Genomic DNA, 15,876 nt, shown 5'->3' with positions numbered 1-15,876 from the left:
CAGAGGGGTGGGGAGGGGAGGGGAACGACGTAGGTCGTGGCTTGACCCAGAGTCTCAGGGATCCTCTCAGAATCCTCTCGGACGGGTCTCGGAGCCAACCGCGAGGCGAGATCTAGAGGAGAAGAGTCTCGGTTGGGAGAGAGGCGATGCTCACACGTGCACCTCGGGGCATTCACGAGTTGGCAGTCGGCTCTTGAAACCCGCCCGGTGAATGCCTCGAGAGGCTCTCGTACACGCGTTTTTGCCGACCTTTCGGTGCACCCAAGGGGTTCGGTGCGCACGCAGGAATTTCGCGCTTAGGGGCCGCATTATCTTAAGAAAATTCGCTTCGCAACGGCTCGCACCGTCGCTGTCACGCGACATTTCCCCCGATATTTCGCGTTGCCTCTGTGCCTCACCGTCTCCGGACTGTGGCCGCCGCGGCTGTGTTGTTGTGCGCGCGGCGTCCGAGCGTTCACGCGTGACAGATACTTCGAAGAAAGTGAAATGCGTCCGGCGTGCCGGCCAGGAAGCTAATTAATTGCTCCGAAATCGACGCGAGATTTCACCTGGTTTCGCGAGAGAGTCACCGTCGTTTCGATCGGTTTCTATCGAGCGTGATACCACAGTGCCGCGCGAACGTGCTCCGCTCGAAAACCGCGTCTCGCGAAAATATTGTGCGCCGACACTCTGTTTACGAGAGTCGAACCATGTCATTCGACTTTCGTGGTGCCCGCCGACTACAGTTTGTAAATAATAGAGCCGCGACAGAGACCGTAGTAGATTACAGGAGTCAGTCTCTGTTCCGTCTCTCTCTCCCGCTCGCCGATAACTTGTGAAACTTCGCCCGTAAATTGTACACCGTGGAATATCGTGATTTTCGTGGCGGCGAATTATAGAATGATCGGCGGCAATTTAAGTGAAAATCGCGGGTGACCGGGGAACGCGTAACAGTTCCACGAAAGTGGCAAGAAACCGACTGCCTTAAACGGGAGGAAAACAGTCCGGCCCGGCGAACAGAGACGCGCGCGCGTAGCTCTCGTAACGCAAGCGTAATAACGGTTTCAAGAATTTTTCACGTGTCAGTGGATCACTGGGTTTTCTAGCCGCGGCGCGATGCGGCGTCTGGCTCAGTTTTTTTCCTGAACGCTCGCCGCGTTCGCACGGATCCACATCCTAATTCGCGCGCGCCGCACGCTCGCTCGCTCGCCGCTGGCGGGGACCGCGCGGACCACGGTGCCCGCTCCCCGAAGCGAATCGAATCGATTCGTCTTTGCGAGTTGCCGCGAGCTGCAGCAACCGCCTCGCGACTTGCCACCGGCCGAGAAAGCGGACGAATCGTTCGAACGATTAGTGTCTCTCGCGAAGGGACGTGGAAGCCGTTAGAACAGATTTTCGCGTCCGAGGACATAATGGATCGCTGTCGGAGACGTCGCTGACGATCCGAGGGACACAGGATGCGCGCAGACGGTCGTTCTATTCCATGCGAGTGCGCGAACGGTCGCAGGACACGAGGAACGAGTGTGGGAATTCTCAGGACACCGGCGACACCGACGCTAACGACATCGACGACGCCGCGCGACGAAGAGAGACGCGGATAACAACAGAGACGCGGCGAACGAGAAAAAGCAAGAGAGAGATAGAGGAGAACCTCTGTTCCGGAAGGATCTTCTAACTCGATTTTAATCGGCTCGAAAAATCTTGGTGCAACCCGCGGGAAAAGTGCGCGCTCTCGGATGTCGGCTGTGCTCGCGTTAAACGCGTATACAAGAGAAAAATACGATCGCGGGGCTGGCAGCGAGAAAATAAACGACTTCGCCGGGATAGTCGTAGAACGGCAACGGGGGACGATAAAACGAACCCACGTGAAGGCCTTAAGGACAATTTATGAATCTGCGTACGCCGCGATATCTTAATAAAGTCGCGTCGTAAAGGCTCGCTCGGTTTTAATCCTTTCGCCACTCGAGGAAGCGGTCGCAGCCCCCGGGGCTCTCCCGGCTATTTTATAATAAACGCTCGTTCCGTTCGGGACGTGCCTGAGCCGCGCGGCCCCGTAATTACGCAAGCCTTAAAGACAATCGCGGGGCAAAGACAATGCCGGAGATACGGGCGATATCGGTGAGACATCGCGCGAGAAAAATTCCTCATTGTCCTAGGAATGTGGGCGTATCGAGCTAGATATCTGAACGATAATGAGATCTCGCGGTGGAAACGAGATTGCGTGTGCCGTCTGAACGATACAAATTATCGTCGTTTTTCTTTAATCGGCCGAAAGGATCGCAAGAAAGTGGGAGATATGATTTGATACGACTTCCGAAGCTATACGAGTGCAGCGAATTTTAACCCCCGAGTGGAACCGGCCTGTCGGACAGCAGCTAATTAGCGAGGCAATTAACGGTTCGTGCACGCGGGACCTGTTTCGAATCGGTGTCTGGGAAGACCAGATCTAGAAAGCTTAATTGGACGGCAGGATGGGGAATGCTAGATCACAGCCTTGCCGACGGGGCAAGCAGCTCTATCTGTTTTATCTGATACATAGAACATGGAGCATCGTGGCAGAACACCGCAAGGATAACGATCGTTCCTACGATACCGACCCCGAGACCGAGTTATCATCGAGGTGCAGCGGATGCAATGGCTGCGATTACCGACAGGACAGCCTTACCTTCGACAGGTATGTACCAGCCGATGATGTTCGTGTTTGTTCGCGGTTATTATCGTTCGCGCGTGAATCGCAAGGCACTGCAATACCCACAGCTTCCACTGCATTAGGTGCTAATACAATGGTCACCATGGAACTCTCGTGCATACCGACACAGGTGACATAACCTTATAAGTATTTTTTTTTGCATCGGTACCCTCGTACGACCAAGGATACACGGTAATTTATTATTAAAAATCCTACGCAATTCCACTGTCTAGCCACACATACAAGTGGTAAATACGTCGTATGATACGCTAAGCACTACCAGATGCTAAATACATGTGTAATAAATTTGAGTTCTACCGTGTTCATAGGAATATTAAAATATAATAATATAAAATGCATGTAGGTATAGTCAATATATGCATTGCGATGATTAAGAAGATATATCAATGAATATGGTACATCCATACAAATTAACTAACATCGAAAAGCATTTGAAATTGAAGTTTCAGTCTTATTGAGTTAGATGTCGCTATAGTATTCGTCCGAGGGCAGCGCTTCGTGGCCACTTTAGGAACCATCCGACATAGCCTAGCCTGAAAATACAAAAACGAAAAAGTGTACGCTTGGAGCTCGTCTTTTTTACAAAATTTAAATATTACAGCCACCCTTGACTTTAAATCTCGTAAGTATATCATTTATTCTGGCTCCATAAGTCTATTTACAATATCCGCCGACTAAATTATCATAACAGGATTCAGATATAATTCAACGTACTTTTCATAGAATTTCCGGTATCAAATTTCACAATAGATCTTGTTTGCTATCGGCAGACAATTGGGTAACAGAATATATGCCCGATTGCGAACGTTATAGCCCATGAAACGATTTCTACCACGCTTCCAGTGGCAACATTGATGGCCGTGCAATAACTGTTGCAGCGGTCTCGCGTCACTGGCTGAGGATTGAATATTCCGAGAGCTAGTTCTACCACTTGATGTCCGCTCCGTGCTCATTCTACATGCATACGGACAAGAAAACGGTTGATTACATGGTACAGCAAACCTTCGTCTCGAATTTCCACCGTTCAACAGGCATTCGCAATAAATTCTCCAGGGCTCGGGTCTTTTTCGTAGATCTATTGGTTAACTTTAAAAATGGCCATCCCGCGAAAATATTAAGTATGGTTATTGGTATCTATTGCTACCTAATTTAAACAAACCATCTTTTAAATTCGAGCTTTGCAATATCTATTTTTCGTAAGTAAATTGGAAAATATGTGCTCAGATTGAAGCACATTGTGATCTGTTGGAAGTAACTATTTTTAAAATGGTTTCATATATTTTTAAATTAATATTAAGTTATACTAAATTATTCAAGATAGTTCAAAGAATATTATTGTATAAGTTAGAGTCGTATAGCTGTTGTTGTAAGAGCATAAGATTTTTCCAAAAGCTGGAAATGGTAAATATTAGAAGTCTCGAGAAATCAGAGGGTGATAGCTGGAGTTGCAAGTCGAAATGTGTGTTGAACAGTGTTATTGACCACGGGACTCGCCGAGTTTGTCCTTTCTGCCCCTCTACGTGACGCATCGCAGGATAAACTGAAGCCTGGCTTACATTACGAGCAGGTGGAGGCGCCGGTGTCAGTAAACCTCCGATCGTCTCGAGGTGCGGATCGCCTCGGCGGATGCACGGTCTTCCATCGCGAGTCCTCGGCCGCTTGTGAGAACCGTGACAGTTCTTCCCGATTTTTTTTACAATGAAAATCGATTCCGTTCATTCGTGCCAGTTCGTGAATTCAATCGATTCCATGTGAGCCTCGAACCATGCGGGATAGCTGAACGGGGATCACGTGTGGACTCCAAAACAACACAGGTAACAAACGGACATCCCTTGATTCTTTTTCAACGCGATCTCAGGTCGACGTGCACGAATTCTAATTTCTATCCTATTCAATAGGTACGAACATGTTTTAATAATTTAGCCGAGGTACCCGTCAGTTACCAAAGAACAATTTCAAGAGAATTTTTCTGCGTTCGCATCCACCGGATTGAAAACAATGGGAGAAATTGTTAGAGAAGTTGACTGAAACAATTGGCGAATGCTTATGAATTATGATACGCTTGAGATCTTGATGCATTCTAGAATTCAGACGCGCTAACGAGTCTGGTGTTGAGAGCCTACGTTTTAACTAATTGCGGGAGCATTGACTTTATTAGGCATTAGAAAACCGCGCTATCGAAAATAGTGGTAGACTCTCTTCCTATCTATAAGATTTGTCTTGGCAACGCTCTCTAAGTTAGTCCTTAGGCTTCCTTCGATTCGTTGCAAGGTCGGGGAATAGGGACTGCCGAAGCACCGACGATTTCCTCGGCAAGTTAACTTCGACCGGCGAAAAAGGAAGCTTAACGAGACCGAGTAATTTCATTCACAGTCGGTTTGCCAGCAAAAAGAGTGCACGCGAACCATGGATGAATCAGGGCGCGCAGGGTTGCACACTGCACACGTATGCACGCGTGCCGTGCACCGTTTCTGCTAATAAAGCCGCTGTACGTACGGGGGTCCAGGATCCCGCAAAAACCAAGGCGATCGTTGTTTTCGTACCGGCTCCCCGCCCCTCCCACCGGCAATTATAGAATGCCACGGTTTTTAATGCAAAAGTCCCTTCACGGCGTTTTCTCGCGTATGATTGCGCGCCGAGGAGTTTATTATTCCGCCGGTTATGTTGCGTATGTACACACGGTCCGTGGTATACGAAGGTATCCACTCTCTGTGTAGCCAGCGAACCATTGTTCTCCGAATGAAAACTCTCGCGACGGGGGAACCAGTACGAAAAACAAGCCGTGGAATCGGGACTATTATTCTTCTACGACCTGTCCGCGGCGAATAATAATTATGAAACGGTCCGTGAGACGAAAGAAAAACCGCCGGTATTTGCAACACCATTCGTTAGCATTCGGACACTTGATGGCATTCTTTCCGAAATGGAGGACTACCACCAACGCTCGAACACTTACCCGCATTCTCTCGTATCGGTATTTTTACGCGAACCCATAGCCGGTAGCCGTAAACCTCGTCATATTCTAAAGATCTTTTGTGTCTTTTATAGCAGTATAATAAGTGCGAACAATGCGGAAAATTTTAAGTTGAACGAAAGCAAACGTTGATGAAAAACATCTATTAACGCCGGCTGTTTAACGATCGTACCTAACTAGTTACTTTTCAGTATGTTTTTCCGGGGACATATTGAAATGGTAATTACGATACAGCCGGCAGTGGCGCAAATATTTACGAGCACCAACACACACACAGAGAGGCGCCCCGTAAACGCGTATTCCGGTCCCGCTTAACTATACATAACCGCGGCAGTTTCTCCGCGGGGTATATTCGATCGAGGATCTCGCGACACCTTCCGGTGATCGATAATCCCTCTATTAGTCGGCGGGGTGCGATTTATAATTGAACGAAAGAGGATTACGTAACCGGCGTGTGGGCGTGCAAAAGTCGCGCGCGAACCAGTAACGCAGGGGCCGAGCAATTATTTAGGCCCCCGTTCGGAATTAATGATCCGCGAGCAAGTCGGACGTAATAAATTAGGCGTTTCTCCGAGAGATCGCTTCGTGACCGGGGCTCTCGTGCGTTGCCCTTTTTCAGCGGGAGCCGATCGATCATCGGAGTGAAATTTTCGTGTAACGTTGATCCATGTCAGGGCCGTTTCGCGCGCGCGTATCAAACTACGCGTGTAATAGGAACGTCGGGACCTCTCGTACGGCACGTGTTCAGCTTCTCGTAGCTGGATACGCACGACAACGTTTCGCCAAAGAATAATATATTCGAACGGAAGATAAATTGCGCGCGGCCAAGACCGATGAAAAACGAGGTCCATCCTTTAGACCGTGGCATTAACCTTCGTCGTTTTTTTTTCTCTTCTAGGAGGATTTAATAGAAACATGTTCTAGACGGGTGTACACGTGGTCGAACATTCCCCTTGTCGGGCTGAAACGAGTCAACTTTTATTTCCACTGGCAGATGATTAATTGAAATCATTCTTTATTCGTTCCAACTGTAAAATTTGCTTATGTCTATCCCGGTCTGGTATAATTAGACGTCTGTGTTGCGCATTTTGGAACATGATTTCTCAAGATAACGAGCAATGGTGTATAACTGCGAGAGGTAGAGACATGGAAGGGAATTAGTTTACGTTCGAGAGCGTATCTCGTTTGGTCGAAATAAAGACTGGTTTACAGTTTCAGGTTGAAAAGGATTGTCGAGCTAGCTCTGAATAGGACAGGACTCTTTCTTCCTAAAAGAAGGTGTTCCAGAATCCTATATTCTAATTAACAGCATCATTTGACATACTGTTAGAGACAGAACGAACATCGGAGGATTGAATCAAGAGGAAGAATAGGATAAACACTGGTGGCTAAGATTTCGCGCGTCGTTCCATCGAAGGTATAGAGTGGCCGATAATGGGCACGGTTGCCATTCCGCGTCGTGTTAAATCAGCCCCTGTTCGTTGTAGTTCTCGATGGACGTAACGGTGCATGGTTTTCGTGCCCATAGATTCTCTGCGTCCCGCCGTAATGTTTTTATTATCCGGGCGTACGTGCCAATTTACGTAAACACTCGACGACCACGATTTTTTTCTCGGTCCTCTGTTACCGCGGCGCGGCGCGGTCCGTTTCCGCGGGACACGAGAAGTGCTCGTCGACTCGGGGACTCTCGTTAAACGCAACTTGTAACTCGGTACCAATTTACGTTGTATCCGATGTTCCGAGCGATTTAATGCCTTCTGATGCTAATAAACCGTTTCCGTGGTCGGTGCTCGGGCCCGCGCGATAATCGCACGGCGGTTGCACGACTTTGAACGGGGCACGGGTTACGTCCGGCATGGCCGATCGATTAAAAGGGTCCTCTCTCGGTCGATGGGACCGAGGCGCATTAAGACTCGTGGAGGGGAAAAAAGGGCTCCCGGGATGAACGATCATAGCCCGCAGGGACTGGCAACTAGGCTCCGACGATATCGGTCGTATCGGTTATGAAAACTCCATTAAACGCGGCGATCGTCGCTATATTGCATCTGTTCCGTTCCGACGACTAATGAACGAATATTCATTGCCCCTTTTATATCGTTTGTAATTACATACAAGCAAACGGGGAATAGGCAGCGCAGTCATTGAAACGATCTTACAAAGTGGCAACGGTGCGATTTTGCATTGCAAAGCAGTGTCCTCACCCCGCAGGCCTCGATGAACTGGTATTTCGTCCCGGTGCGGTCGGATCGATCGCTTTTCATCGATAATCCGAGATGCAAGCACTGTTTTTTCCTGAAAGCACTTTGCGCTTCCCAAAGATCAAGTAGCCCTTCATAATCTCCTTCGAATAGGCATAGCTTTATTGCTCTCAATTTTGAAAGAGACAATATTTCTTCAAAATTTTGTATGCTCAAAATGTCTTCAAAATTTTGGCAATGAGGATTCACTTTGCTCTAGGTGTTATCTCACCGATCGTCTAAAGCATCTCTTCCTCAGAAAAGCTCTAAATCATTCCACGGTAGGATTATCCATCTTCTTTTCTTCGCGGAGTAGGCGTGTTCAGGTTCGGTGGGCGTGGTTTCACAGCTCTCGCATTTAATAGAGCCACGTCAATAGCTGGCAGAACAATCTGTGTCTAGTATACATTTCCGCGGGCATCACGCGATCCGCGAAGCTCGCGGCAAACGAGCGAGTAATAATTTTAAGAGGTCGGATTGTTTTCCTGAGAACTTCCGCGATGCACCACCGTGGCGTGTTAATAAAGATACATAGTTAGAGGATCGGCGAATACGCTGCTTTATCACTCGAGAGCGATGCCTCGGCCGCGTGGCTCGTTAATCACCCGGCTCTCCCTGCGCGCGCGCTCTCTCTCTCTTTCTCTCTCTCTCGGTTGCAAAATCGATTGAAATTACCGTAAAAAGCCGGCGGAATAGTCCCGATACTAATTAGATAACCGGGATGGCAAGCCTAGAAACATGTTTTACTTTTGATCGCGGCGTAGTCGCTCTGATTAAGCGGCCGCCGGGCTGCCGCCGCGGAATCGTGAATGATGATTCGGATCGACGTGCTACGACAAACTTTAATCGCGCCGACCGCGAAACGAGTTCGATCTCGGAGAAATGGAAAAGGAACGGGGGGCTAAAGGGGGTAAAGGGGGGAGGGAGAGAAAACGGCGTTCCATTAAAGTGTTTCAACCGGCGGCCCGATCGGGATCTAGGAATATAAATTATAGCGCGGTTGTTAATGAACACGCATCGATTACGTTTATAATAATCCGGTTATGAAGTAACGGGTGTAACCATGATAAACCTCTGTGTACGGTTCCTAGGTAGATTAGAATCAGTTAACAGGCGACTTAAACTATATCCTACGACGTCGGCGTTTTTCACATGTTTCTGCAATGTACACCGGATGTAAGCGACTCGCCTTCATTCGATCCTTGGATCGCCGAATACCTGCGTCCCCCGCTCGGTCTCGACGCGCTTTTATCCATTTATCAGCGAGACACTCTCTAACTGGTTCTGCAAAATGAATTTTAAACGGGTCGAGAAAAGAGAAAAAAGAACGGTCGGCAATTTCATTGGAAAGTAATTGCTGTAATTGAAGATCACGGCGCGCGATACAAAAGCGTTCGATGCCCGTTCCGTTAATTTCGCGGCGAATCGACCGAGCAAATAATTGCGCGCGGAGAGGTTAGAAAGTAGTTCAGGGACATCTCGGCGAATCAACTGTTTCAGCACGGTTAATCCCGCCGGTGGTTAACGACGCGGCACGGTATCATTCAATAACTCGAGCACTTTTCCGTGACGCGTGGTCGTCGATCGAATATCATCGAAAGCGTTTCTACCCGGCGAACGCGGCGACGAACCTCGCGAGGAATCGAAGCGAGCTGCGATTATGCGACTGTGTTTACCGTCAGAAATGAAAATCAAAATTACACGATACAGACCGTGACGGGACCGAGAGAGTCGCTGTTAGGCACGCGACATTTCTCTCTCTATTCTTCGCGAGTGCGTGCGCGCTCGAGTTTCACCTTGTCCGGAGGATGGAGGGGGGGGGGGGGGGGTCTGTGCTCCTCCTCGAGGAAAGTTACCAAGAAAGTCTTTTCTATTAATTGCCGCGACAAACGCGCGTTCGTCGACGCGCGAGCACGCGGTCGTCGCGTTAAAAGCACGGGATCGAGCTATCGGCGCACGATTGGAAATTTCGCGACGATTCGACGCGGTACATCGTTTCTATGCCCAGACGCAGACGCGAGGCTGTGGTTCCCAGCTGGCGTCGGAGACCGCGGCGCAGGAAGAATAAAAAAAAAGATTCCAGCGACAAGGTAGTCATAAATTAGTTGATTGACTGAAAGAAATGTGAGAAACGCCGGCGATTTGCTTGTAAACTTTCCTGGCGCGGGGCATAATACGCGATACCCGGCATTATCTTCGTCATCGGCGTAATCATTATGCTGATTATCATTCGTTAATTACCAACGTCCAATTACCAGCCGCGCTTTAGCATTAGATCCTTCTTTTTCTCTCTCTCTCTCTCTCTCTCTCTCTCTCTCTCTCTCTCGCCGCGGGGAACGCTTATTTTCGATTCCGTTCACCGTTACCGTTTCAGTGCGAGATTCTCTCGAGGCGCGAACCTCGTCGAATCCATTATTAAACGCGAGCTCGCGCGAGCGCGAGCGAACGCACCTCTCCGGTACCTATTTATTTCCGTGTTTCCGGCAAACAGTACGAAAATCCACGTGAAACAGGAACACCGTAGACCGAATGGATTAATTAAAAGAAAGTCGAGCGTGGTGTCGGCTTTCTCCCGTCGAGCCTGTCCGTCAACCGACGATGATTTAATTAAACGGGATTACTTCAGCAGCCTGTGATTACCGCGCATGTAAATCCGCTTGTAATTTTTGCCTCGCGCTTCAACAAGCGTTTCACGACTGATTTATTGGGTGCCGGGACACGGGTACACCGTGACACGGCCTACGTAAATGATTCCCTCGCGATTTACGAGAGTCTCGGTTAATTTTCTTTGCGTTCGACAGGGTCACATTTCTGACTGCGGTGATAGAGATCGTTAAGCGGAATCGATACCGAACTGGAAGCGCAACTTCTCTATTTTATCGTTTGGTTTCCCGATGTTGAGACGCGTCCGCGCGCGTGATTCACCGTTTCCTCTTCGAGCGAACGCTGCTGCAATCGTGCTCGTCAAGTTTCATAAGCTGTCCGTTCTCTTCGTCAATTTCTCCGCGATTTCTGGTCAACGACACCGGCTTCGCGCGTAACCCAATTTTGCGAGGAGAATATTTTTAGTTCGAAAAATAATTTTCGATGTTCTTATAGTTATGCTTTAAAGTTACCGATTGTTTAAAGGTTGACAGAGTCCGGTCGGAATCGGCACGATTTCAATTATTTCGCGTGGAGCCAAGCGCAGACGAATGCGAAAATTGACCGTGAAATTGCCGCGCGGACGTCGGCCGGGGTGAAAAACCGGCTGCCCCGCGGCACATTGTTCGAACTCGGACCGATCGACCAGGAAAGCATTGTTCTTGCGTCGAACGTAAAACGATCGCGAGGCAATCGCGGCTGTTTTTACGGGTACGTTATTCATCCGGCTCGGGCAGTTTCCGGGAGCGCGTCGGCAACGATATTCCCGGCGAGTACGAAACGCAAGAAGCGGACGAGGCGGACGGGGATCTCCCGCAGTATAACCGAGCAAACGGTCCGCGAACGGCCCATTAAATCGAACCGTGAACGATCGAGAACCGGCAATGAGATAACGATTCGTTCACGCTAACTCGCCGGCTACCGCATAAACGATTCATTGTGCCGTGGCTGTTGCGCAACAATCCCGCGGTACCGTTCTCGTTTCCCATTTGCCCACGAAATCGACCGGGTTTCGTGGACATCGATTGCTAAAAATGGCCGCCTAAAAATTTATACTTCAAATTTGTAGAAACCGACGTCGACGGAATGCTGAGAAGTTTCTAAATTTTCAAGTATTGAAGGCAGAAATTAGCGCAGAGGAGGGGACAAGAAATCCAGGTGGGATAACAAGTGCTGTTCAGAGATGTGTATCCACGATGTCCGGAGAAATAGCGCAATTTCTCTCGAAGATAATAAAACGACTCGGTCGGCTATAAAGCCGACTTGAAAGATGTATATTGGGCGAAACGATCGGAACCATCCGGAGAATTCGAGTCATAAAACCAAATAGTATTTCAATACCCTACTTGCGCCCAGACCAGAACAGCCGAGGCGGATCTTCGTGGCGAAGCTTGCTCGTAGTGGAAACGTTAAAAAGACATCGGCGAGACTGAAGTATGCCAACGAGCGGATGATCCCGCGCTAGGCCCCGGTCGAGCAGAACCGATGAAACGACGATTAATCACGGCGGGACCACCTCCGGACGGGGGTCCCCGGGGGACACCGAGGTTCCATAAAGTCGTCGTCCGTGGCGCAGCGTGTAAACGCGTCACGTGGGTGTGAGCACGTGTAGCGATGCGCCGCCGCCGGTCCTCCTGCTGCATCGGCAATCAGGTCTCCGGCGGCGTGCCTGAATTTCAGGCCTCGGATCGAACGTGAATTTCTGCGGGCAAGCTACCGACTTCCTCTCGCGCATTCCATGCCCGTTACACACGGCGACTCGGCATTCCAACGAGACGGAGTTTCTTGAGCCTCGCGCGCAGCGTGCTGTACGGTAAACTGGGGAAACCTAGCTTCGCTACTATATCATTCGACGACTGCAGCTTTGTTCTTTCGTTACAGTCATTTCCATGAAGAGTTGGAGCGTGATCCAGCTTCTCATCGTCTTGCAGCTTAAAAACAGAAGAGAGCCCGAACCATTTAAGAGTACCTTTGGAAAAAATGAACTAGCAGTCGACATGAAATAAGAAGACTTGGAGCAGCTGCTATGTTGAACTATTGAGCGCCTCGAAGAAGATTATCAAAAACAGCGAGCAAAAACCGTGTACAGCCAAGCTGCGCGTCGACCGCAGAATCGTCAAATAGTCCGCCCGCAGAAAGTCGAATGCGACCCGCGCGCTTGCGACCATAACGTCCCGTAGTATATCTCTTTTGTAAACCGCACGGACGACTCTCATTCTTTTGTCCGGGACCCTGGGACAAAGGAAAGACGCATCGCGCGCGATTGTCGGAGCGGAAGTGTCGATTTTGTCCGCGAAATCGTCTCCTCCCGCGTCGCGGTTCTCACGAGACTGCGCATGCAATTTGCTCGACACGATCGTCGCCAACAAGCTGCTGCCGCCGCCGACGATCGGGGAGCGAATTTTAGTCGTCGGCCGTGCGCTGTCGACAGGAGGAAGCCGTGGAATGACTTCCCATTACTTCTGGGAAGCCCTGCGTGCGCGCGCGCAGGGCAAAAAGTCGGGGAGAGGTAATGCGGACGGAAGTCTAATAACTCGGACACCTGTCGTCTACCGAACAGAGTCGTCGAATCCATCGAACCCTTGGGAAGACTCTCCGCGGCTGGCGTCTCCACTGCGAGCGTTTCCTCCGTTCAGGCAAGTCGAATCAAGCGAGAAGACCTCTGCGCTCTCTCTCTCTGGTTCGTGTCCCTTTCTGTCCTCTCGCGTGGAGACAGAACTGCCGCCGCGGAAATAAACGTTCGCCGTGCGAAACGCCCGGGAATCGAAGCACGTAACGGTGCCGTAGAGTCGTACGCCGAGCCGCGGCGCGGCGTGGCGGCTGCAGGGCATTTTATAGAGAGCTGTAAATTAGATTTCTCTGTGGTCCCGAGACCGGCGAACGTCATTCCGGATTCGTTCCCTTCCTCTGCTCTGCCCATGCTCGCTGCTACCGGCTTCTCTCTGCCTTCGACTCTGCTTCCCTTCCTCCTGTGTTCTGGCTCTCGGCGGCGCGCATCGCGTTTTTTTCTCTCCAACGTTCTTGGTCCCCTTTCTTCTGTGCCGAGAACGCGCGCGCGCGCGCTCGCGTTGCAGTCGGCGTCGACGACACGTCCTGGTGCACGTGTGCTCGTCGAAAGGGTACAGTTATGCGCTTTACGGAGAGAGATGGGACCCGGCCGGAGACGAGGGATCCGTTTTATAACTAGAGATTCATAACGGCACCGCGATCTTACAATGGACACTAGCTGCCAGCCAGAGACAGCCCCAATGGCTACGGCCAAACGAATCGATGTCTTTCACGAACCAATGGGCGCTCCGCGACCGTGCATACCCGGTGTACCGCGCGACCGACACCCTACCATTGTGCTCGACTAATTGCTAGCGGAGACCGCTTCCGTGAAACTGTATCCGAAGCTTGAGGAATTTACGGAGAATTCGTTGGAATTGTACTGCGTTATATGAACATTGGATTCGTTTAAAAATTGATCTCCGAAGAAGCAGTCGAAACATAAACGTATACTAATCTCTGCAACATCGTGTAAGTCGGAACTTTTGAAAAGAAGTTATCAGCAGCAGAGAAATTTATAGAAATCCTGAAGCGGACACGCAAGTTAATAACTCGCTGTTAATCCAACGATACGGGACACTCGGTACATTGATACAGGCGGAGGCGAGACCACGTCACAGAGCAGAGTGATTTCCTAGGTGGTACGTTTCACTCGAGGTTTCTCGCGGCTCAGGGGCGAGGCACAATTAACCGAAATAACGTCTGAATTATGGCGTAGTAGAATTCGACTCGGACATCGGTAAATCGTGCCCCGTTCTACGGTCTCCGCTTTTTCCAGACGAGAGTCGTCCAACACCGGTCGTTCTATATCCGTTGATCAGAATGCAGACTTCGTTGGTTAATTACGTTTAATCAAACACCTGCAAATTTCCGATCGAAATTCGCGTCGCGGGCAATTAAACGCCTTGAAGATTGTCAAATCGATTATAAAAACCGACACGAGCACGATTAATTGTCCATTGGACATAACCGGCTGGTATTAGTAGCAATTCGATTGCGTAACGGGATTCGATAATCTGCCGGGCGGTAGTATTAATACGTTCTGCGTATTATCGGATGAACACCTTAAAAGTGTCGATCGTTCTGTGAGAGAGGAATGATCTCGTCCTCCGGTTGGCTCGCAGCGTTCACCGCGGCAGAATTTATTACGTCAACGAAGGAAAGGAGACAGAGAGACGCGGAGAACAGATAATACCGGAAGTCGAATCGTTTTCTATCGGTGTTATGATATGGGTAATGGCGAACGCGTCGCCGAAGTAATCGCCAATTAGCGGTAACGAGAGTCGTGTCGTGACGAGAAAATTTCTGGGACTCTATCTCCTGGACTAGAGAGTCTAGCCGTAACATCGGTACACAACTGGAAGCTCTGCGAAGCAAAATCATGACAGTTTAATTATCGACGATGCGTTTAAAATCGGAGCCTGGTTTTTCCGTGCTGCTCGCGTCGTTACGCCGAAGAGACGGCACCGCGAAGCTCGTAGAATTTCGCGAGGATCTCGCGATGGTAAGAAGAGCGAAAAAATGCCGAAGCGGCGGTTAGTCTCGTTTTGTGGAAAAGAATAAGGTAGAAATGCCTTCCGCTAGAAACTCTCGTGAAATACGATCGCATTCGCGGAGTGGTACGAAGAGGGAGAGAGAGAGAGAGAGACACAGGCTTGGACAGGGTAGAAAGCGGTGGTTTCACGCATCTTAATGGGTTAATAACGATAATCCGCGAAACGGGCCATCCTTCTTGATCGGCGATACCGACCCGGAAAAAAAGGAAGATGGTTACGCCTTCCGCGGCGATATTCCGGTGGAAACGCATTTCGCCCCTTCGGCTAGAAAGCGCGCCGGCCGTGTGCGTGTGGAAAGAAGCGCTGACCAATGGGGCGTAGCTCGTCTCTTGCCCGAGCATTAATGACTCCAATTTCCTGTGGAATACCGTCGACGCGACTGCGCCGCGTCGGCGACACCGATCGCTCGGTCGGTATTCCGGTACAAGGATACCGTCGAACAGGGAAAATCGGTTTTCACGGGCGAACCGATGTCTTCCTAATGGGCGTCAACGTCCACTTTCTTGGCCGTTCGGATCGTTCCCTCCCCTCACGGATCCCCGACGGCAATTCCAACCGAATCGATACGCGTACTAGTTTTATCTGCGGGGCGAATTACGTAAAGCCCTGTCGAAGATAACGCCGCCGTGGCCGCGCGCACGGGTACGTTGACTTAATTGACGGCGCAAAACCGGTCACGCCGTGGACACACAATTCATTCGAATGCTGGTTCCGCGGTTTTTCAGCCGG

The 15,876-nt window shown here is 50.0% G+C and overlaps 1 protein-coding gene across 1 annotated transcript in view; it reads left to right on the top strand.

Moving 5' to 3' along the window:
- The first annotated feature begins 34 nt into the window (after nt 1–34).
- The window catches only part of Mwh (multiple wing hairs), a 46,875-nt gene continuing 31,033 nt past the window's right edge, over nt 35–15,876 (top strand). The window contains exon 1 of the mRNA XM_078178431.1: nt 35–2,653. Coding sequence (XP_078034557.1) covers nt 2,451–2,653 — 203 coding nt within the window. The 5' untranslated portion in view covers nt 35–2,450. The remainder of the gene's footprint in view (nt 2,654–15,876) is intronic.

The sequence above is a fragment of the Augochlora pura genome, chromosome 4, assembly GCF_028453695.1.
Source record: "Augochlora pura isolate Apur16 chromosome 4, APUR_v2.2.1, whole genome shotgun sequence".
Classification (NCBI taxonomy): Eukaryota; Metazoa; Arthropoda; class Insecta; order Hymenoptera; family Halictidae; genus Augochlora; species Augochlora pura.
The sequence above is the reverse complement of the archived record's forward strand: the minus strand, read 5'-3'. Positions and strand labels throughout refer to the sequence as shown.